This window comes from Dreissena polymorpha, chromosome 15, assembly GCF_020536995.1.
Source record: "Dreissena polymorpha isolate Duluth1 chromosome 15, UMN_Dpol_1.0, whole genome shotgun sequence".
Classification (NCBI taxonomy): domain Eukaryota; kingdom Metazoa; phylum Mollusca; class Bivalvia; order Myida; family Dreissenidae; genus Dreissena; species Dreissena polymorpha.
In genome coordinates this window covers 7,364,712-7,387,801 of record NC_068369.1, presented here as the reverse complement: position 1 = coordinate 7,387,801, position 23,090 = coordinate 7,364,712, and the positions used below count along the sequence as shown (strand labels likewise).

Sequence of the window (23,090 nt, the reverse complement as noted above, 5' to 3'; positions counted from 1 at the left end):
GTTAGGGCCGTACAGATATATGTACCTTGTGAGCAATGTAGTTAGGGCCGTTCAGATATATGTACCTTGTGAGCAATGCAGTTACGGCCGTACAGATACATGTACCTTGTGAGCAATGTAGTTAGAGCCGTACAGATATATGTACCTTGTGAGCAATACAGTTACGGCCGTACAGATATATTTACCTTGTGAGCAATGTAGTTATTGCCGTACAGATATGCATACCTTGTGAGCAATGTAGTTACGGCTGTACAGATTCGCATACCTTGTGAGCAATGTAGTTACGGCCGTAGAGGTATGCATTTCCCACCATGGAGTCCAGGGCTTTCTGGAGGTCCTCATTCTTTGGCAGCCAACTTGAAACACAAAGGAAGAAATCTATGAGCCTCCCTTTTGGAACAAGAAACCGTCGGAGACGGGTGATGCTCCCAAAAGTGTTTTTTTTGTCACAATATTGCACTACATATTCAGATAAAAGGAAACGTCTTGAGCAGCGCTTGACACTTACTTTTTTTACCTACTGACCCAAAGGACCACCAGCTTTCAGAAATTACTGGTCCTCCAAGATTTCAAGTGGTCCGACAATTTCTCTGTTATTTTACCTAAATTTCAACTTACTTTCTGGACTATCCACAATGTATTGTGCATTTATTAAAAGAAAACTATACTATCTACTAAACTATCTCAATATCCCTTTCATATTTTTGCTGTACTTCAAGATTCTCTTCATTAGTTTTAGGTTTTTTAGGCGTAGGTTCAACCATCCCCGGAATGAAATTCCACATCGTGAAAACTTGTAATCTTCAAAATATGCACGTTTACTCTCCCGCAATATCAAAACATTATTCAGCGCCCTCCAGTATAAATTCTTACGGTAAACAAACTATATTTTAATGGTATTAAGATCGATAAAATGCTGATTATTGCTGCTTTTTCAAAATAATAAATACCATTTTGTTTATTTCTCAATTTGAACGATTAGAATTTTATGTTAATTTGTGTATCAATCACAGCGAAATCGGGAGACATTTGCGGGAGACATTTGCGAAACGCAAATCGATTTTTGATGCGACAACAGGTATTTGTCATCCGGGCATCTAGAAAAATTGAAATTTCCAATATGTTGCTATTTTTATCCCGGTCTCAAGTCGGCCCATAAAATAATGATGAAATTATCGGTTTATTATGAACATATAAAGTTGTTTTATTGATGAAAACCGCTTTCCACCAGTATTTCACAATAAGCTGGCCAGGATTTTTAACTGGTCCGACGGATCAACCAAATTTCTAGTTTCACTGGTCCTCCCTTATTTTTTACTGACCCCAGGTCAACAGACCACCGTTAGTATCGAGCCCTGGTCTTGAGGGCACAGTAATTGGGGGGAAAATAATTTGTTTATAGAAAATTAATTTCAAAGGGCCATTACTCTGTGAAAAATCATCCGACCAGAACCCGCTGATAATATGCACATCCCCTCTTCGTAGTGAAGCTTCCCATAAAGTTTCATTGAATTCGGGTCATTAGTTCCTGAGAAATAGCCCGGACAAAAAGTGCACGGACGGACACACAAACGGACAGACAAAGTGGCGACTATATGCTCCCCCCAAAATAAATTTTGGGGTAGCATAAAAAGGGTCTTAATGCATGTGCATAAGAGTCGTCCCAGATTAGCCTGTGCAATCTGCACAGTCTTATCAGGGACAACACTTTCTGCCTTTATATTTTTCGTTTCAAGAAAGTCTCTTCTTAACAAAAATCTAGTTAAGGCAGAAAGTGTCGTCCCAGATTAGCTTGTGCAGACTGACCAGGCTAATCTGGGACGACATTTGACGCACATGCATTAAAACCCCTTTTCCCAGAACGCAACTCATATATATGTGATGTATAACTCTTACATAACCCTTACTTTGCCATTTCAGGATGCAGGGTGTTGTTGAGCAGATTACTGGTGGTCTTCACGAGGTACATGCTCTCCTGCTGTACCTGCAGAAAACACATACTTCATCAGTGACTTTCTTTGGTTCAAATTTGGCCTCATGGGGGAAAGTTGAAAACGTCTGAAAAACGGATTTTTTTATGGGGGTCCAAGGGGCCGCTGGTGGGAGCAGGGCAAAGCCTTGGTGCGACGCCATGGGTGTCTTTCGGAGCTCCAGAAATTTAGCAAATTAGATACCATTTTAAGAAAGGTAAAAGTACTTCTCATGCAACTTTGAAAGACCATCTTCTTATTTTCTCCATTATATTTATAAGCATGTATTGCTTTAAAAAAATGGCATTAAAAAAATATATTAACGATAATTATGGACCAAATCAACAGAGTTGCATCCACACATGTTAATCCATTTTGTCATAACACCACAGTTTAAACAAGAGGGCCTGAAAGCCCAAAGTCGCTCACCTGAGATAAAAAGATATTAATGGGACAAATCTTCTGACCAATTTTCATGAAGATCGGAAAATAAATGTGGCCTCTAGAGTGTTAACAAGGTTTTACTATAGCCATATAAGGAAAAATGCCCCGCCCCCTGGCAGCCATGTTTTTCAACCAACCGTCATCATTTTTGAACTCGTCCAAGATATTATGGGAAGAATCTTCTGACCAAGTTTCATGAAGTTCGGACAGTAAATTTGGCCTCTAGAGTGTTAACAAGATTTTACTATAGCCATACAAGGAAAATTGCCCCGCCCCTTGGAAGCCATGTTTTTCAAGTAAACATAATTATTTTCAAACAAATCCAAGATATCATTGAGACCAATCTTCTGACCAAATTTCATGAGACTGGACAATAAATGTGGCCTCTAGAGTGTTAACAAGGTTTTACTATAGCCATAAAAGGGAAAATGCCCTGCCCCCTGGTGGCCATGTTTTTAAAGCAACCAAATCCATTTTCGAACTTATCCAAGATATCATTGGTAAAAATCTTCTGACCAAGTTTCATGATGATTGGAAAATAAATGTGACCTCTAGAGTGTTAACAAGGTTTTACTATAGCCATATAAGGAAAAATGCCCCGCCCCCGTGGTGGCCATGTTTTTCAACCTACCGGCATCATTTTTTAACTAGTCTGAGTTTTAATTGGGATAAATCTTCTGAACGAGTTTCATGAAGATTGGACAATAAATGTGGCCTCTAGAGTGTTAGCAAGATTTTACTATAGCCATATATTGCCATATAAGGAAAAATGCCCTGCCCCTTGGCAGCCATGTTTTTAATCAAACGTAACCATTTTCGAGCTCATTCAAAATATCAATAAGACAAATCTTCGGACCAAATTTCATAAAGATTGGACAATAAATGTGGCCTCTAGAGTGTTAACAAGGTTTTACTATAGCCATATAAGGAAAAATGCCCCACCTCTGGCGGCCATGTTTTTCAACCAACCGGCATCATTTTCGAACTCGTCCAAGATATTATTGGGATGATTCTTCTGACCAAGTTTCATGAAGATTGGACAATAAATGTGGCCTCTAGAGTGTTAACAAGATTTTACTATAGCCATATATAGCCATACAAGAAAAAAATGCCCCGCCCCTTGGCTGCCATGTTTTTTCGAGCAAAGGTTACCATTTTCGAACTCATCCAAGATATCATTGGGACAAATCTGCTTAGCAAGTTTCATGAAGATCGGAAAATAAGCGTGGCCTCTACAGTGTTAACATCGTTTTACTATAGCCATATAAGGAAAAATGTCCCGCCCACTGGCGGCCATGTTTTTCAACCAACCAGCATCATTTTCAAACTCGTCCAAGATATTATTGGGATGAATCTTCTGACCAAGTTTCATGAAGATCAGAAATAAATGTGGCCTCTAGAGTGTTAACAAGATTTGACTATAGCCATATATGGAAAAATGCTCCGCTCCTTGGTAGCCATGTTTTTCAAGCAAATGTTTCCATTTTCGAACTCATCCAAGATATCATTGAGATCAATCATCTGACAAAATTTCATAAAGATTGGACAATAAATGTGCCCTCTAGAGAGTTAACAAGGCAAATGTTGACGCCGTACAACGGACCACGGACGACGGACAAAAGGCGATCACAAAAGCTCAACATGAGCACGTTGTGCTCAGGTGAGCTAAAAATAGTTCAGTAGACATGCTAAGCGTGTTTTTATAACGCCTAACACTAAATCCAGTTTTGTCAGGTTGTTCTCTATAATCAGTACAATAACTGTTTAAATAATAATTAAACTAAAAACTGTAACGATAAAGATGCAGCGTGTTTTATTTAAAATTAATTTAGAGGAAATGTCAATTTAAATTATTCGCCATATAATTTTGTTGAAAAAACAACAAAGCTTTTAACCAAATTAAACAGATGTCAATGTTCTCTGCGCTACGTTTTTATCCAAAATTCAATACACACATACTTTCCATGCATACAGCGTGACATTGTATATTGTCACATAAATTTTGCGCACTTTTTGTTGGGACAAAGAGACAACAAAAGAGGCATTACTATTTATAGTTTTATGGTAATTCAAATTCTGGCATTCAGGGGAGACTTCACGCAGTCCAACAGCTGTAAACTTTACAAACCGCAGATCTGGTTTATAAGAATACATTTCGGGCGTTTTTTATTGAGTTACTTAAAAGTGCACCTGCTATCTAAAGGCTGCCTACCCCCTACCCCTCCCCCTAAAATTTTCTCAAAGGATTTACGCGATTTGAAAAAATGGCTTCAGCAAGGATCCAAAAACTGGAATTCTGGTTGAAACAGGAAAACTTTCACCCATGAGGCTATATTCCAAATCTCAAAAAGTTTTGAAAGCCTAAAATTCCAAATTGAAGGCTTAACAAAATATATAAAAATTCAAGATCAACTTTAACATTTAGTTTATTTTCCAATCCAGCCTTATAAGTTTACCTAAGTGAACATAACATTTTTTTAATCTCCATTTTAAAGTATTTGTATCAACAAACAAGAGATGTGTTTGTCAGATACACAATGCCCCCTTCTGCGCCGCTTTGAAGCCATATATTTGAACTTTGGCCTTGAAGGATGACCTTGACATTTCACCACTCAAAATGTGCAGCTCCATGAGATACACATGCATGCCAAATATCAAGTTGCTATCTGAAGCGACATAGAAGTTATGAGCATTTTTTGAAACCTAAATGCGTAACCTAAACGCAAAGTGTGACGGAATGACAGACGGACAGACAGACGGACGGACAGTCCGATCACTATATACCCTCCTTTCAGGGCATACAAAACACCACCAATACACCAATTTCAGTCAAAATTACAAATTTTTCCCCAAATCAAAACAGCCCCAACCCATATTCCCGTGTTCAACCAGTTAGGCAGTACAATTTGCATGGATTGTTCTTGAGGTGTGCACAGGCTTATCAGAGACAACACTTTCAGATTTAACACAATGCACAGGCTAATCTGAGACAACACTTTATGCACATGCATTAAGCCCTGTTTTCCAAGAGCAAGGTTTATTTATCTAGTTGTTTTGACCTAAAAATGAATTGGAAACTTGTGTGTGTCATTAGATTTTTTATGAGGCAGGGATATGTCACACACAACCTTTGTCCATGTTAACCCTTTCAGGCAAAGAAGGAAAGAGAAAATGGCTATATGCAACCAGCATAAAACCAGAACAGCTTGCAAGTAACTCGCAGACTTTTTGCTGATTGCTGCTGATCAGTATCTTAAGGTTAGAATTGAAGTCTTTAAAAACTTGAATCTATTTAGAAAGTTCTTAAATTAGATTTCATATTCAAAGGGACTACAAAGGGGTCAAAATTAGTAAATGGTTAATTATACCTGCACAGCAAAGATGACGCCAAACAGCAAACTGCAGATGAGGAGAAGCAGAATGAACACGATACTGGTTATCTTGTCCAGGGACGACTCCAGCAGCAGGATAATCTGAAATCAGGGGAGACCACTATTGTACAATCTAAAATTAGGGAAGACAAGTCTTGTACAAATATTCTGAAATCAGGGGAGACCACTCATGTACAATCTGAAATTTGGGGAGACTACTCTTGTACATATAATCAGAAATCAGGGGAGACCACCCTTGTACAGATAATCATAAATCAGGCGGGAAAATCTTGTAGAGATAATCTGAAATCAGAGGAGACCACTCCTGTACAGATAATCTGAAATCAGGGGAGACCACTCTTGCACAGATAATCTGAAATCAGGGGAGACCAATATTGATCAGATTATCAGAAATCAGGGGAGACAACTCTTCAGTCCTTACCTGAGCACTTTGTGAAGACAGGGGCATACCAAAAGTTGGCAATTATATCGATATTTTCTAAACTAGAGGGGTTCTAGAATTTAATTTCTACATCACTCAAGAGCTAAAATAAGCACATCAAAATAACAAATTCAGTCACAATGTACCCCTTTTTGGAAATTCAGGCACAGGGATATCCTAGATTTGAAAATTCAGGCATAAGGGTGGCACTGTGCTTAATGGCTCAAAAAATGCCCCTGTATTAACTGCTAACACTACCTGATACTCATGAACTAGGTCAATATACATGCCCCACTTTTGTATTACATGCCTTATTGGGGAATTCCTTTTGTGCCTATGTTTGAATAGTAAAATGATACCATATAACATTGCTTAGTAGGAGAATCTGTCACTGTGTTTTATTGGTTTCAAATAATAACACAAAAATGGAATGAGCGAAATATTGACAGAATGCCTTAACTGTCAATTAAACGAATGAGTATGGCCGCTAATTTATCTTAACTTGCAGCTTATAACAGAGATTTGAGTCGTTTGAAAACGGCTCTTTAACTAGTGCTAAAATTTGGCATGTTTATGAAATAGAACACGATCTTTACTTGTGTTGTAGCACTTTGACCACAAGCATTAAGCCCCGTTTTCCTAGAGCAGGGCTCATATACATTCATACAAGTCAATTTGCGCGAAGAATTTTAGAGCTCGATATTGTTAAATGTCAGGTAATTTCAATTGAACAAGAACAGTTACCAGCTCAAATCTTTTATACATAAGGAATTAAACCAACAACTGCTGTGAGCAGAGCTCATTCTGGTTGTACCTAACTGAGCCTCACTTTGGGAATGGGGCTTAATGCATGTGCATACAGTGTTCAGGGCCAAAACACCAACTTTGGGGAAAGGGCCACAGCCTTTTTTCCAGGAAAAAAAGACACAATTTTCTGACTTTGGGGAATGAAAAATACTGAAGTAGATTGGAAATTTAGAGAAAAAAGAGATAAAAGCAGAAAGTGTTATCCCTTATTAGCCTGTGCAGTCGGAACAGGCTAATCATGAATGACCATGAATACAAATGCAAATGCATTAAAGGCCTATCTTGGACCACAGATGCATTAAGCCTAGTTTTCCCAAACCATGACTTCAAAGGAAACCAGGCAGTCTGTCTGTTTCTACCTTTTGGTCTCCCTTGAGGACCAGTCTGGCCACGCCCCTCAGCCACTTGGGCATGATGACATCCTTGCGATCTTGGAGCCAGTCCACCAGCCTGCAACGCATGTGCTGTACCCGCACACCTAGTGGACCCTCCGGACTCCCCAACTTGATACCTGCAAGTAGAAATAGACTGGTTATAATAAAACCATTTGAGGCTTGTTATTGCAAAACTGGACTTAATGCATGTGCGTAAAGTGTTGAACCAGATTAGAATTTTCAGTCTCCGAATTAAGGCTTTCCACATAAACTGGGTGTTCACTACAGTATGGAGATATCCTTTAAATAAAAAAACAACACAAAACCAGGAAATGTCATCTTGGTTTAGCCTGTGCAGTCTGCACAGCCGAATCTGGGATAAAACTTTACACACATTCATTAAGCCCCAGTTTCCAACATCGAGGCAATTTTTGGTTCAGAATTTAACAAGATGTGTTTGTGAAACACAATGTCCCCCTATATGATGTTTGACCTTGTAGGATGACCTTGACCTTGACCCTTCACCACTGGAAATGTGCAGCTCCTTGAGATACACACGCATTTCAAATATAAAATTGCTAGCTTCAATATTGCAGAAGTGACATTACATGCGCAATTTTGACCCATATATTTGACCTTGAAGGATGACCTTGACCTTGACCTTTCACCACTCAAAATGTGCAGCTCCAGGGCAAAAACAATATGTCCCCCACTACTATAGTGGGGGACATAAAAAGTTGAAAGTTGGGCATGCCTTAGGCCACTTCTATTTGAAAAGTCTGTGATAATTTACTGCAAATTACCAAATATGCATACCAGTTGAGAGTATTTTACAGGATTCAGACAGATTTAACACCATAATGCATTGAAATTGCATCATGTCATAGATATTTTCATAAAAACTACATTTTGTTCACAAAATATGTATGAAAAATACATATACTTGGTTCTGAGATTGTTACTTTGCATTCCTGTTGGTTTGAAAACCATCAAAAATGACTCACAGGCTGTTAAAGCTTAACCTTTTCCCACTTAGAAGCAAAGTGAAAATGGCTATGTGCAAACAGCATAAAACCAGAACAGCCTGCAAGTGACTCGCAGCCTGTTCAGGTTTTATACTGTTTGCTGCTCATCAGTATCTAAGGTTTGGAGATGTAACCTTAAAAACTTGAATCTAGTAAGAAAGGTCTTAAATTAAATATAACTTTCTAAGGGACTACAAATGGGTCAAAATATGTATTCAAGTGGTAAAGGTTTAACTGATAAAATGGGGGACTACTAGATTTGAACAGCGCTAATCTGGGATGACGCTAGTATATGCACATGCATTTAGCCCGGTTTTCCCGGCACTTGCCTTTCCCGGCACATGTGAATTGGGTTGATGGTAATGTGGTAAAAGGTTAAATAAAATTAGCCTTACTCTGGGAAAACCATGTATGCATGTGCATAAAGTGTAATCTTAAATTAGCCTGTGTAGTCCCTACAGGATAATCACGGACACAGACAACACTTTTGGCTTTATAGGAGGTGTTTTTTAATGTAAGTCCACTATGTGCCGAAAGCGTCGTCCTTGATTCGCCTGTACACTGCACAGGCTTAACTGGAGAACACTTGAAGCACATGCATTAAAGGGACTGTCAACCACAAAAGACGAAAAAAGAGAAGATCTAAAATACCGTATCTTTTTACAATTATTAGTTTATATTGATTAAAATATCACGTTTGTGGTCCCTTTTAGCCCAGATTTCCCACAACGAGGCTCCAATCGAGAAGTCAGTGAGGATACATACTAAGTTTCTTTATCATCCACAAGCCCACGGGTACTGGCAGTAAGATGCTGATGAGCCAAATATGCATCCACAGTCGAGTCAGGACTAACGCCCATAGCAACCCAATGAAGCATTGGTCACTAAGGGACCTCGCAGATTTCTTGGATTCCGTGGGTGACACGAGGTTACTGTGTTTTGGCTTTGGTCTTCGTATGACATCTACTGGTCGAAAGTCTAATGAGCTCGGTTTTGTTACATCTTGTTTAAACTTGTCTGTACCAGGCTGAATTTTGGCAAGGGGTGTATTCGCTCCTAAAAATTAGGGACTTACATATACCAACATTTAACTGCCAAAGCAAGATTTTTCAAACAATAGATAAAAAATGTGGAGTAAAATAAATCACCTTCATACATGTATACCCAGATTTAAATATCTTGAGCAAGATTTAATATCTACAAACCGTAACAAAATGTTTATTACTAAGTTACTTTCATGATAAACGTTCAAACGATGGATAAATTTAATAGCACATACAGACTGCTCTACATTTAGTGACAAATAATTAAAATTTTACCACGCTTTAATAAAATAATTCATTCCGAGTTATTGAATAGTTAACATAACATTTGGGACTGACACTATCACCAGAGACATGTATTTGTTTAATAAACTCAATCCTGGCTGATGCACCTGTTTGCACCATCAACAGTTATAGTTTTATTAGGAAAAAAAATTACATATGGCAGGCAGCCATGCGGCTGGTGTCCTCATAACAAAAATTTGTAGTAATTATCACTTTTATTTGTTTACTTGCCGTTATTGCAATTTGCAACTAAATTTACGAAACATTCTGTTACTTTTTATTTCTTTGTGGACAATTGGGAATTTTGTACTTTTTTCTTGACTGGGTGAGTTCAGTTTGCCAGTACATTATAGAGAAAAAAAATTCATGCTTTTGACTATTTTTAACATTATTGTCTTGTAAAGCAAATGACTTTCACTTGTGTTTATTTGATTATACCGCAGAAGATATATTAAAATTGGCTTCGTGAAAAAAAAACATTCAATAGCCAAAATCAGAAAAATTTTGCTAAAAGTAGATACATTTGGCTTATGGGTTACACAATTTTTAGCAAAGGACATCTATGACAAGGGACAAAATTGTCTCAAAACCAGGTTTTCATTGTGAAAAAAAAATATGATAAAGGGAGAAAACTCAAACTGAACTTTTGAAATGAACAAACAAAATTAACCCCCTTTGTAAGTTTGTTTTTTAAAAAAATCTATTTTTAGTCGTGGCGACCTTGACATTGGAGATATTGACGTGATTCTTTCATGCGACACACCGTCCCATGATGGTGAACAAATGTGCCAAATGATTTTAAAATCTCACAATGAATGACATAGTTATGGCTAGGACAAGCTCATTTATGGCCATTTTTGACCTTTGAACTCAAAGTGTGACCTTGACCTTGGAGATATCGACGTAATTATTTCGCGCGACACACCGTCCAACGATGGTGAACAAATGTGCCAAATGATTTTAAAATCTGACAATGAACGACATAGTTATGGCCCGGACAAGCTTGTTCCGCCCGCCCGCCAGCCCGCCAGCCAGCCAGCCAGCCCGCCCGCATTCGCCAATCTAATAACCAGTTTTTTCCTTCGGAAAACCTGGTTAAAAACCTGGTTAAAAATTCTTTAGTAATTTACCAGTATTCTCTCCTGGGGGTGTTTTCCTGTCTGAAGTCACTGATTCCGTTTCCCCCTCCATCCCCTCCCTGACATGTGGTTGTGGTTGAGAATGGGTCTCTCCCAGCAGCACCTTCAACGCTGACCCAAACACAGACTTCCTGTGGGATTCTGCAACGATTACGCAATTATGACTTTCATGCATGTGCATAAAGTGTTGTCCCAGATTAGCCTTTTCAGACTGAACAGGCTAATTAGGGATAACCGTTTCCGCCAGCACTTGATTTCAGAGCAGATTCAAACATAGCTTTTCTGTTTGATTCTGTAAAGATTACACAATAATTACTTCCATGACACATATGGAACTTTTAACAGATTTTGGCATGTATTAAGTTTGTCGTTAAATGCTTTAAATTGATAAATGCTTACACTGGAACTAAATAGCTTCAGTAAAAACAAGAAACCATCGGAGACGGGTGATGCTCCCCAAAGGTTTTTTTTGTCACAATATTGCACTATATATTCAGATAAAAGGAAACGTCTTGAGGGGCATAACTTTGGACTAAATAATACGATGGATGGTTTAGCAACTTAAAAATTTCAAAGGGCCATAACTCTCTAAATAAATCATCTAACCAGAACCCACAAATAACATGTGCATCTCCTCAAGGTAGTTAAGCTTCCCATAAAGCTTCATTGAATTCCAGTCAGTAGTTGGGGAGAAATAGCCGGGACAAGAATTGCACTATATGTACAGTTTATAGAAAATTTCAAAGGGCCATAACTCTGTGAAAAATCATCTGACCATAACCCGCTGATAATATGCACATCTCCTGTTGGTAGTGAAGCTTCCCATAAAGTTTCATTGAATTCCTGTAATAAGTTGCTGAGAAATAGCTCGGACAAGAATTGCACTATATGTACAATGGAAAATTTCAAAGGGCCATAACTCGTGAAAAATCATCCGACGAGAACCGGCTGATAATATGCACATCTCCTCTTGGTTGTGAAGCTTCCCATTAAGTTTCATTGAATTCCAGTCATTAGTTGCTGAAAAATAGCCCGGACAAGAAATGCACTTTATGTACAGTTAATGGAAAATTTCAAAGGGCCATAACTCTGTGAAAAATCATCAGACCAGAACTGGCTGATAATATGCACATCTCCTTTTGGTAGTGAAGCTTCCCATAAAGTTTCATTGAATTCCGGTCATTACCGGTAGTTGCTGAGAAATAGCCTGGACAAGAATTGCACTATATGTACAGTTAATGGAAAATTTCAAAGGGCCATTACTCTGTGAAAAATCATCCGACCAGAACTGGCTGATAATATGCACATCTCCTTTTGGTAGTGATGCTTCCCATTAAGTTTTATTGAATTCCAGTCATTAGTTGCTGAGAAATAGCCTGGACAACAATTGCACTATATGTACAGTTAATGGAAAATTTCAAAGGGCCATAACTCTGTGAAAAATCATCCAGCCAGAACTGGCAGATAATATGCACATCTCCTTTTGGTAGTGAAGCTTCCCATAAAGTTTCATTGAATTCCGGTCATTAGTTGCTGAGAAATAGCCCGGACAAGAATTGCACTATACGTACAGTTAATGGAAAATTTCAAAGGGCCATAACTCTGTGAAAAATCATCCGACCAGAACCGGCTGATAATATGCACATCTCCTCTTGGTAGTGAAGCTTCCCATAAAGTTTCATTGAATTCCGGTCATTAGTTGCTGAGATATAGCCCGGACAAGAATTGCACTATATGTACAGTTAATGGAAAATTTCAAAGGGCCATAAGTCTGTGAAAAATCATCCGACCAGAACCCACTGATAATACGCACATCTCCTCTTGGTAGTTAAGCTTCCCATAAAGTTTCATTGAATTCCGGTCATTAGTTGCTGAGTAATAGCCCGGACAAAATTGTGCACGGACGGACACACACACGGACAGACGAAGCGGCGACTATATGCTCCTTTTTGGGGGAGCATTAAAAAAGAATAAAATTAAAGGAAACAACAAAGCAATCCTAAACTGGACTCGAACCACTTACCCTTGTAGTAAACGTCTAGCACTTTAACCACTCTTCCATACATGCTCATAGAGTAAGAGTTGTATTTTACATAAAGTCACAAAATTTAACGATAACAACGGAACTCTCAAAATTGTTTATCGTTTCGCGATTGTAACCCATTAAAATTTTCAGGTTTTTAGATCGTCAAATGATGCATATAATGGATATTTTAGAGCATAGTAAATGTTCAGAATTACTGTTTCCTCGCAAATATCATAACTTAAACAGAGAATAATAGGTTAGTGTTGATTATAGATCAGGTTTATCATGTGAGGCTTAGAAAACAAAAAAGCACCAGCCTTGGATCTAGTAAGAAACGCCTTTAATTAAATTTAACTTTCTAATGGACTACAAATTTGTGAAAATACGTATTAAAGTGGTAAAGGGTTATACATGGCAGTTACACGCTGAACATGGTACTGAACTCACCCGGTGCCTGCTCCTGCTGCTTACGGGCCTCATTTGTCTCGGCCACCAGACCAACCACAATACCCACCCCCATCAACAGGAACAGCGGCACCCGCAATATGCCTGGCATAAAGATAACATAGGCATCAAATTATAACAGAGAATTTTTTTATTTTATGTATTAAGGAAAGGAAACAATAACACTGAATTATTATTTTTTTCAAATGATTGTTTTTATAGTCCCTCATAATAAGGAAAATAGCAATTAATCTTTAACAAGGGCTGTTTGTAAAACATGCATGCCCCCCATATGGGCTCTCTGTTCTAGTGACAGCCTTTGTGTGAATATGTTTTTTGTCACTGTGACCTTGACCTTTGACCTAGTGACCTGAAAATCAATAGGGGTAATCTGCCAGTCATGATCAATGTACCTATGAAGTTTCATGATCCTAGCCATAAGGGTTCTTGAGTTATCATCCGGAAACCATTTTACTATTTCGGATCACCGTGACCGTGACCTAGTGACCTGAAAATCAATAGGGGTCATCTGCAAGTCATGATCAATCTACCTATCAAGTTTCATGATCCTAGGAATAAGCATTCTTCAGTTATCATCCGGAAACCATTTTACTATTTCGGGTCACCGTGAACTTGACCTTTGACCTTTGACCTCAAAATCGATAGGAGTCATCTGCGAGTCATGATCAATGTACCTATGAAGTTTCATCATCCTAGGCATAAGCGTTCTTGAGTTATCATCCGGAAACCATTTTACTATTTCGGGTCACCAAGACCTTGACCTTTGACCTAGTGACCTCAAAATCAATAGGGGTCATCTGCGAGTCATGATCAATGTACCTATGAAGTTTCATGATCTTAGCCATTAGCGTTCTTGAGTCATCATCCGGAAACCATTATACTATTTCAGGTCACCGTGACCTTGACCTTTGATATAGTGACCTGAAAATCAATAGGGGTCAACTGCGAGTCATGATCAATCTACCAATCAAGTTTCATGATCCTAGGCATAAGCGTTCTTGAGTTATCATCCAGAAACCATTTTACTATTTCGGGTCACCGTGACATTGACCTTTGACCTAGTGACCTGAAAATCAATAGGGGTCATCTGCGAGTCATGATCAATGTACCTATGAAGTTTCATGATCCTAGGCCTAAGCATTCTTGAGTTATCATCCGGAAACCATTTTACTATTTCGGGTCACTGTGACCTTGACCTTTGACCTAGTGACCTGAAAATCAATAGGGGTCAACTGCGAGTCATGATCAATCTATCTATCAAGTTTCATGATCCTAGGCATAAGCGTTCTTGAGTTATCATCCGGAAACCATTTTACTATTTCGGGTCACCGTGACCTTGACCTTTGACCTAGTGAGCTGAAAATCAATAGGGGTCAACTGCGAGTCATGATCAATCTATCTATCAAGTTTCATGATCCTAGACCTAAGCGTTCTTGAGTTATCATCCGAAAACCATTTAACTATTTCGGGTCACCGTGACCTTGACCTTTGACCTAGTGACCTCAAAATCAATAGGGGTCATCTGCGAGTCATGATCAATGTACCTATGAAGTTTCATGATCCTAGCCCCTAGCGTTCTTGAGTTATCATCCGGAAACCACCTGGTGGACGGACCGACCGACAGACCGACCGACAGACCGACCGACCGACATGTGTAAAGCAATATACCCCCTCTTCTTCGAAGGGGGGGCATAATAATTAAAAATAATGGTTTTACAGTATTAAATTAGCCACCCTTTGTGAAATCCAGGCTTAGTGCATGTGCATTTAGTGTCGTCCCTGATAAGCCTGTGCAGTCCACACTGCAAGACACCGTCAAGACTTGATTGTTATTTAGAAGAAACTTCCTTTAAACGAAAAATTACATTATAGTAGAAAGTGTTGTCCCTTATTAACCAGTGCCAAATGCACAGGCTAGTCTAAGACAACACTGTACACAAATGCATTAGGCCCTGTTTTCCAAGAGCAAGACTCCAACGTTATCATACCGGCTGTGGCAGCTACATGCAAGATGATGATGATCCAGACAGGGATAGACATGTACTGCAAAGTGACCTTGGTTTCAGAACTCCAGAAAAAAACTATCGCCACCAAGTATGCAGCAAATAGCGTCCATATCTGCAAGGCAAGAACAAAATAAAAAGTCCACTTTAAGTGTCAAAGCAAGAAATGTTTTTTATGGGAAATTCGCTAAGACAAATATCTGAGTGATTGCAATCATTTAGTCACGGCTGCATTTTATAAAAATATGTTTTTTCAAGTTGAAGAAAAAAAAGTAAATACAGTAATGTGTATTAATAAAACATGTGTTTGTTTATGATTAACATATTGATTTGTGCAGAGTACTCAAACATAGCATAAGAATGATGACACATTATAAACACAATAATTTGCATATCCAACACAGAAATGGTCATCATGTTTTTTACTTTTGAAAATTTATATTTTCAAAGTTTCTGCAAAGAAAAGTTAAAACATAACGTCACTTTAAATTTTGCTTAACAATTTTGATTTATTTTCCTCTGACTTGCTATTATTTTGCAATCATTTTTGTTTGCAAGATAAAGTTTCATTACAAAATTTTTAGCAAATGGCATATAGAGCATTTTTAGACATGTGTTTTACTTTCATTCAAAAACAAGGCAGACCCTTTGAATGTTAACAAGCAAATTCCTTGAATTGATATCCCCCGCAAAATAAATTTTGCTTATGGATGGGTGCAAATCTCTTGATATAAAGGTATAATGATAAAAAAAATAATGAAGTGCAATGTAATTTTTTATATCAATTGCAGTTCTCCTTATTGATATGTTTACATCCTTGCAGTTTCATATTCAAATCTTGTAGCATATCTGAGAAATAGCCCTGAAAAGTTACACAATACAAAAACAACAAAGGACAGTAACTCTTATTAACGACAGTGTAGAGTTATGGTTATTGTGCATGGCACTTCTCCTCAGTAAAAGCAATACACCCATGAAGTTTCATGTTGAAGTCTTGTATGGTATCTGAGATATAGCCCTTAAAAAGTTACATCATACACAAAAAGGGCAATAACTCTTACATAAGAAAGTGTAGTGTTATTGTTCATTTGCATGGCACTTCTCCTTATTGATATCTATACATGCATGACGTTTCATGTTGATATCTTATATAGTTTCTGAGATAAAACCATGCAAAGTTTTGTGAAAGACAAACAGACAGACTGACAGAATAACAGACTGACGGACGGATGGATGTACAGACGGACAAAGCCAAATCTATATCCCTCCGCCTTTGGTGGGGGACAGCAAACAGACATTTTTGCGTTGATTTATTTCGGAACATTTATACACTGTCCATAGTCATGACACATTATTTCCTAAATAATGGACAGAGAGTTGTAATATACCTAAACAAATACAGATCTTTATGTAAGGAGGATTCAGCAATCTGCGTGTATTTAAGTATAAATAAATTATTTGTAGATTGTCCTACATGTTCATGACCTTACAAAACAATGACTCATGTCAAAAACAATTTTCATTATGAAACATGTTGAAATAATTGTATAGTTCATACATTAAAGAACTGCCATGCTAAGCCTTAACCTAAGTTTTATATGTTCTTTAAAAACGACAATTAAGTTACATACACTCTGCATTGTATCCAATATCATTAACAAAATATGGCCACAACTGTTTGGTGGCCAGCTGGAATTTAGTTGCAATAATTCAACTCTCAGCTTTATAACCCAAAGGGTTGCTGAGATTGGCAATACGCCGTCTTTTGTCCAAAGATGCAAAATTTGATCACCACTGAAAATGCTAAGGAACACTGATACTGCAAAAACTTATCAACGTTTACCTGTCTAAAGCACAAACGCATGCAAATGGTACCATTAAAGCAAGAAATAATTGCTTTTTATTTACTTTGCTATTCTTTGTACGCTCTATCCACCATATTGGGAAACTGTTATAAGGTTGCCGACAAAAGTGTAATTATCGATATGGTTGCACTACACCAATCTTTTGGACATCGTGATATTTGATGTAACCTAAGGCTAGTATTCCATCCGTATCCTAATCCGTATCCGCATCCGTATCCGCAAAATCATAATACTGACGCTATATTCCATTTATCCGCATACGTAGAACGTATCTTTATTTTTGCATATGGATGAAACTAAAAATTATATTGCTGATGATGATGATGACAAGTTTAATAATAATGACATTTTGGTAATATTGTTATTATTACTAGTATATTATTATTTTTATTATAATTATTATTAATAAAATAGTTGTTATAATTAGAATTATAACACAAACATGTATTATCATTTTAAGCAGTAGTATAGTTATTATTTTGCTAATTGATTTATTTTTTTTTAAATCAGTTTTTATTAATTTAATTACTTTAATCATTTGTTGTATTTTTTGCAAAGAGTAAAATATATGTGTTTTTTGATGATACTTGTCATTATACTATACTACTTACATTTTCAATACAATTATTGATCTCATTTTTATTATTTATATTTATAATTTTATTATTATTATTGTCGGTAATTATAATTATTATTATCTATGTTTTAAAAATAAGTTTATGATTAATTTTCTCATTATAGGAATATTTATATTTTCATTATCATTATAACTGTTACAGTGAATTTTACATGCACATGTTCTTCTGGCGCTAAATAGCGCCACTGCCGTTATAACGTCATGACATCATTTCCTGTTTATTTGTTTTTTGACGTCACTATATTATTGTTTGTGTTGAGAAATAAAAAGAAAATGTAGTTAATTTGTTAAAACAAACTTTGAAAAAGCCTATTCAGGCGAAATATATCAGAAAAGAGTGGAACTTGTTCTGTGTAAATGTATATTTATCCCTACTTGATACAAAACTGAGTAAAAATTATAATTGAGATAATTATTATGAAGTACAAGCGTGAATTTAAGTAGATATAAGGTACAAATCGTTCCGTCTATAAAAGAATACAAATGGTAAAGGTTTACAGTCAAAACGGCCCCAAGTCAAAACAGCCCCTAGTCAAAATGACCAAAAACTTGGTCAAAACGGCCCCAAATTTGGTCAAAACGGCCCCACTTTGGTCAAAACGGCCCCAAAGACAGTTTTTAAGTTGGTCAAAACGTCCCCACATTTGGTCAAAATTGAAAATCAGAAGAAAAAATATATATGAAATGTACTTCTGTTATTTTCTTAGTTAAGTCTGCAATTACAACTTTAAAGGATTTAGTTTATCTGAATCTTTTCCCAAGATTTTAAGATTTCAGCAGAATAGTGACATGTCATTTATTTTCTGAACAGGTGTTTCCCATGCCGAATACAAACGAGCATGTAAGGGAGAGCCGTTGCACTTCATATGCAGAGACTGTTTCACACCTGTACACCAGTCGACAGCATTACACGTAGGTTATCATTTTAATTAATTAAACTGGTTGAAATCATGTTCTTCCAATTATTATTATTATGTGGGGATTATGTGAAATTTCAAACGCTGTAGTAATTTAGTTTGCATCCGAGAAGTGATAAAATGAATGATACGCTTATTTCCCGCAATTGTTTTTTTATATATAAGATAGCTCGTTAGTGCACAGCGACGTCGATGCAGAGATGACAGATGTTTCAGATGTTTACTCTTCAGTGAACAGCGACGTCTACGCAGAGATGACAGATGTTCAATCATCAGTGAACAGCGACATAGATGTATGTTATCATTTTCATTTATTCATTTTTTTTCATTCATATAGCAATGATAAACTGAATGAAATTTAAAGACATATGTTATAATTTTAATTGATTCAATATTTAGCACTTGTAATGAAATATACTACCGACTACACTATTATTTAATTACTAATATATCAATATGTTTTATGTTTTAAGGAGGTTCCGGACACTTCTGTTCGCTTATCATTGCCCTTTGTGCAACCGTTGATCCCCCAGTATGGAGGGACCATGTTGAGGACATGGCAGTAACCTTAACGCTGATACCCGGTGGCTCACAGAAGGGGAAAGACCTCCTCAGAATTCTTATATCTTTGTAACTAACTCTTTCAAGTATGGTTTAACGAAATGTATCATGGTTTTTATTTTGTTATTTCAGATACAGGGCCGGGACGCTGTCCACGAGTGGCCTCTTGAAGAGGTGCAGTGCGTTCTACAGACCAGTGGTAACCAAGAGACCAGAGGAAGTTGAAATGAATGAGTGATGAACTTATTAATGACTGAAATCAATCAAGATACTGATTTAGATGGGCGTTTGTTTTACAGTGTTGCTAGTGTGAAACACTGAAACATTTTCGTTATTTCTTGTCAATTACTATGTTCGACAACTATTAGAATGTAATTGATAAAAATAGAACATTTTTTCACAGAAATCATACTTATATATCTCTTTTTGTTCTTCCTTGTCATTTATAATGTTTGACAACTATTAGAAACTATTTGATAATTATTATGTTTTACTATAAAAAAATACTCATATTCTTACTCATAAATTATCTTTCTTGTCGATTGTTATGTTAGAATGTACTTGATACAAATAGAATTAACTCATTTTTTCAAAGAAATCTTACTTATATATCTCATTTTTCATTCTTTCTTGACAATTGTTTTAACTATTTAATTCTTATTATGTTTAACAAAACTGCGATCGTGTTTATGAAGGGGTGCATATGCACTCCCAGAGCCGCCATAGGAAAAATTATCAAAGGCTCTGGGAGTATAAACGGGGACCCTGGCAGCGCGGCTCAAATCAAAGTCAATACTGACCCAGAAGCTGCCAAAATACTCCAGCAGATCATACAGGAACACCAGCATTCCCTTCACAACATAGAACATGCCCCACAGTGGCCCAAAATGCCACAGCAGGTAAACAGCGGGTACCGAAATGCAAATGCACAGCATCAATTTCAGTCGAGAGAACATTGCATTGCACACCAGATCTATAGCACTGTCCGCATATTTTAATGGGGTAAGAATCACACCCACAACAAATGGAGTTTCTGCTTTGTGCAAGTTTGTCAACCAGTTTCTCAAGGATTTTGTCAATGTGTTTTTAAAAGGATACAGAAAAGCACCACATAAAACAGCCCACAATAAGGGCTTTAAAAAGGCTTCCAGAATAAAGTACACTGCAATTGCGGCTGCACAAGCAAATAAAACGAAAAGGTTTGCCGCCGTGTTATAAAATGCTTGTTTTATAGCTTTTTCGTGCTCCTTTGGTAACTTATTCAGTATTGTCAGTGGAGATCTAGTTTCAATATTTGGTATCGACGCCATTTTGTGTTTATTCAGGAATTCCCTGATCTAAAAATAGAAACACCGGTACTTTCTATTTTTACAATTGGAAACTTCCCATACAATGAGCGGAAAGAAATTGAATGAACAGAAAGACAAAATAATCATGTGATAGTCGAGATGGCGACGTCCATGCCGAGGTCAACCTCGGCACGTACTAAAAGGCGGATAAAAGAGCGGGTGATATAGGGTATATAGTAAAGAGCGGATAATATAGACAAAGAAGGATTATCGGAAAGAGCGGATGATATAAACAAAGAAGGAAACAGCGGATGATATGTTAAACAAAGACGGCAATATACCATAGTACACTGAATGGTGTGACTGGCTAACAAGAATTAGTATTTAAAATATGTTTGACTATGATTCAATGAAAAAGGATGATAAGATTATTAATTTTTTGTAAAACCAAGTTTTATTGCACATCCAATTTTAATAGAAGACATTACTTTATTGATAATAAACACATCAGTAATGTTAGATTTATAAAATGAATTACTTTTATATCCACAAAAGCATCATTATATATATATTTCTGGAAAAAGTAAACAACAACTGTTGAGACTCCCTATTGTTATCATTAATGCGCACCCTTAGTGTCCTTACTGAAGCTATTTAGCGCATTATCGATTATCGATTGCTCCTAGTACACAAGAAATTGGCATGTTATTTTAAACTAATTGTTGATAAGCTGATAATAATCTTGAGAACAAGTCACCCAGATCATTAAAGCGTAGCATATTAACGGTTTTACCAATATATGAATGAGATAACGTAAATATTAAACTTAACAAATTTCAAAGGAAATATTTTCTAATGACATCTTCACTAATTGCACATGCAAGTAAAAGTACATACATGCTTTATGTATTATGTGCAGCAAATATGAATATGTAAACTTCATGAAATAAAAAAAGTATTATATATTTGTCGTTGTTTTAATTTTTGTTTGTTTCCGTTCTAATTAAGTAAAAAAACTGAAATTCACAATATGTCGATGTAATCGCAATTCATATGCTCACATATAAATGAATTAATTAATTCGATGTTTTTCTCACATTTCCACCAAAATGCATGGCTTATTGATAATTTTGTTTGATCAACCAAGTCTTTCAACTTACTAGTTAATAAGTAAGGAACAATTAATTTGTTTAGAAGCAACTGTAGATAAATGCTAATTTTACAAGCAATTGTGCCAGAAATCGGTATGTTCATTTTATAGTAATAGTTTTGTGCACATTATCCGCAGCTTCATTCCTTATTTGCATCAGATCATAATTATTTATTTAAAGTGCATTTCTATAGTGATAGTTTTGTACACATTATCCGCAGCTTACTTCTTTATTTGCATCAGATCATTTTTATTTATTTAATGGTCCTTATTTCTATATATTATCCGCAGTTTCCTTCTTTGTACATATCATCCGCAGTTTCGTTCTTTGTATATATTATCCGCAAATCCCTTCTTTGTATATATCATCCGCAGATTTATTAATTATTCATATTGTCCGCAGTTTCCTTCTTTGTATATTTCATCCGCTGTTTCCTTCTTTGTTCATATCATCCGCTCTTTCCGATAATCCTTCTTTGTCTATATTATCCGCTCTTTACAGATTTTTTTGGCGGCCGATCGCAAAATTTTGCGCAATGTATGACTCATTTTTTATTATATGTATTTATATTATGTACCATATATTTAATTACACTTGCTTCAAAATTTAATTTATTGTTTATATAATTGACGATTTCGGCCTATTTTTTTTCAAAATTTGGCTCTTACAAGAGGTGGCCTCCATGTGGCAAGAGCTGGGCAACATATTTATTTTGTTGGCAAACTACCTCATGTATATTTAGAGATAAATTGAATAGTATTTTGCTTTTTGTTTAAACTTAAGTCAATATCTAACGAAGTTATTATTTACTAAATACATATATATTTAGTAGCCTAAAATACTATTGTGCTTTATATTTTAACTTAAATAACTTCATATTTACTTTCAAATATTCCAGTACCAAAACATAACGCGAGAACAATTACAAACCAATCGTTCAATAACAATCCATATCGTCTCCTATTTCCTTCTTTGTTCATATCATCCGCTCTTTCCGATAATCCTTCTTTGTCTATATTATCCGCTTTTTACTATATACGCTATATCATCCGCTCTTTTATCCGCCTTTTAGCACGACCCGGAATCACCCGTCAACCTCCGCGCAGAGATTTGACTGGAACCAGCATGCTGGATACTTGCCTTCATAAACAACCACGTGATGCTAGTCCGTTGATTTTTTTACTTTTGTTAATTTATGTAATTATTTTTTTTTATTAACCTCAACTTATATACACTATTTTAAAAAATAATAGAAAATTATAATACTTTTCATAGT

The 23,090-nt window shown here is 36.5% G+C and overlaps 1 protein-coding gene across 6 annotated transcripts in view; it reads right to left on the bottom strand.

Annotated features, from left to right (window-relative positions):
- The window catches only part of LOC127859571 (transmembrane protein 245-like), a 49,332-nt gene extending 28,631 nt beyond the window's left edge, over positions 1–20,701 (bottom strand). For all 6 annotated transcript variants that reach the window (XM_052397068.1, XM_052397069.1, XM_052397070.1 and 3 more), the window contains exons 1-9: positions 20,175–20,701; positions 15,380–15,509; positions 13,374–13,475; positions 10,892–11,041; positions 9,199–9,489; positions 7,394–7,545; positions 5,783–5,887; positions 1,908–1,984; positions 266–356 (exon numbers count right to left, since the gene is read on the bottom strand). In XM_052397068.1, the coding sequence (XP_052253028.1) occupies positions 266–356; positions 1,908–1,984; positions 5,783–5,887; positions 7,394–7,545; positions 9,199–9,489; positions 10,892–11,041; positions 13,374–13,475; positions 15,380–15,509; positions 20,175–20,684 (1,608 nt within the window). In that variant the 5' untranslated portion in view covers positions 20,685–20,701. The remainder of the gene's footprint in view (positions 1–265; positions 357–1,907; positions 1,985–5,782; positions 5,888–7,393; positions 7,546–9,198; positions 9,490–10,891; positions 11,042–13,373; positions 13,476–15,379; positions 15,510–20,174) is intronic.
- Between the last annotated feature and the right edge of the window lie 2,389 nt (positions 20,702–23,090).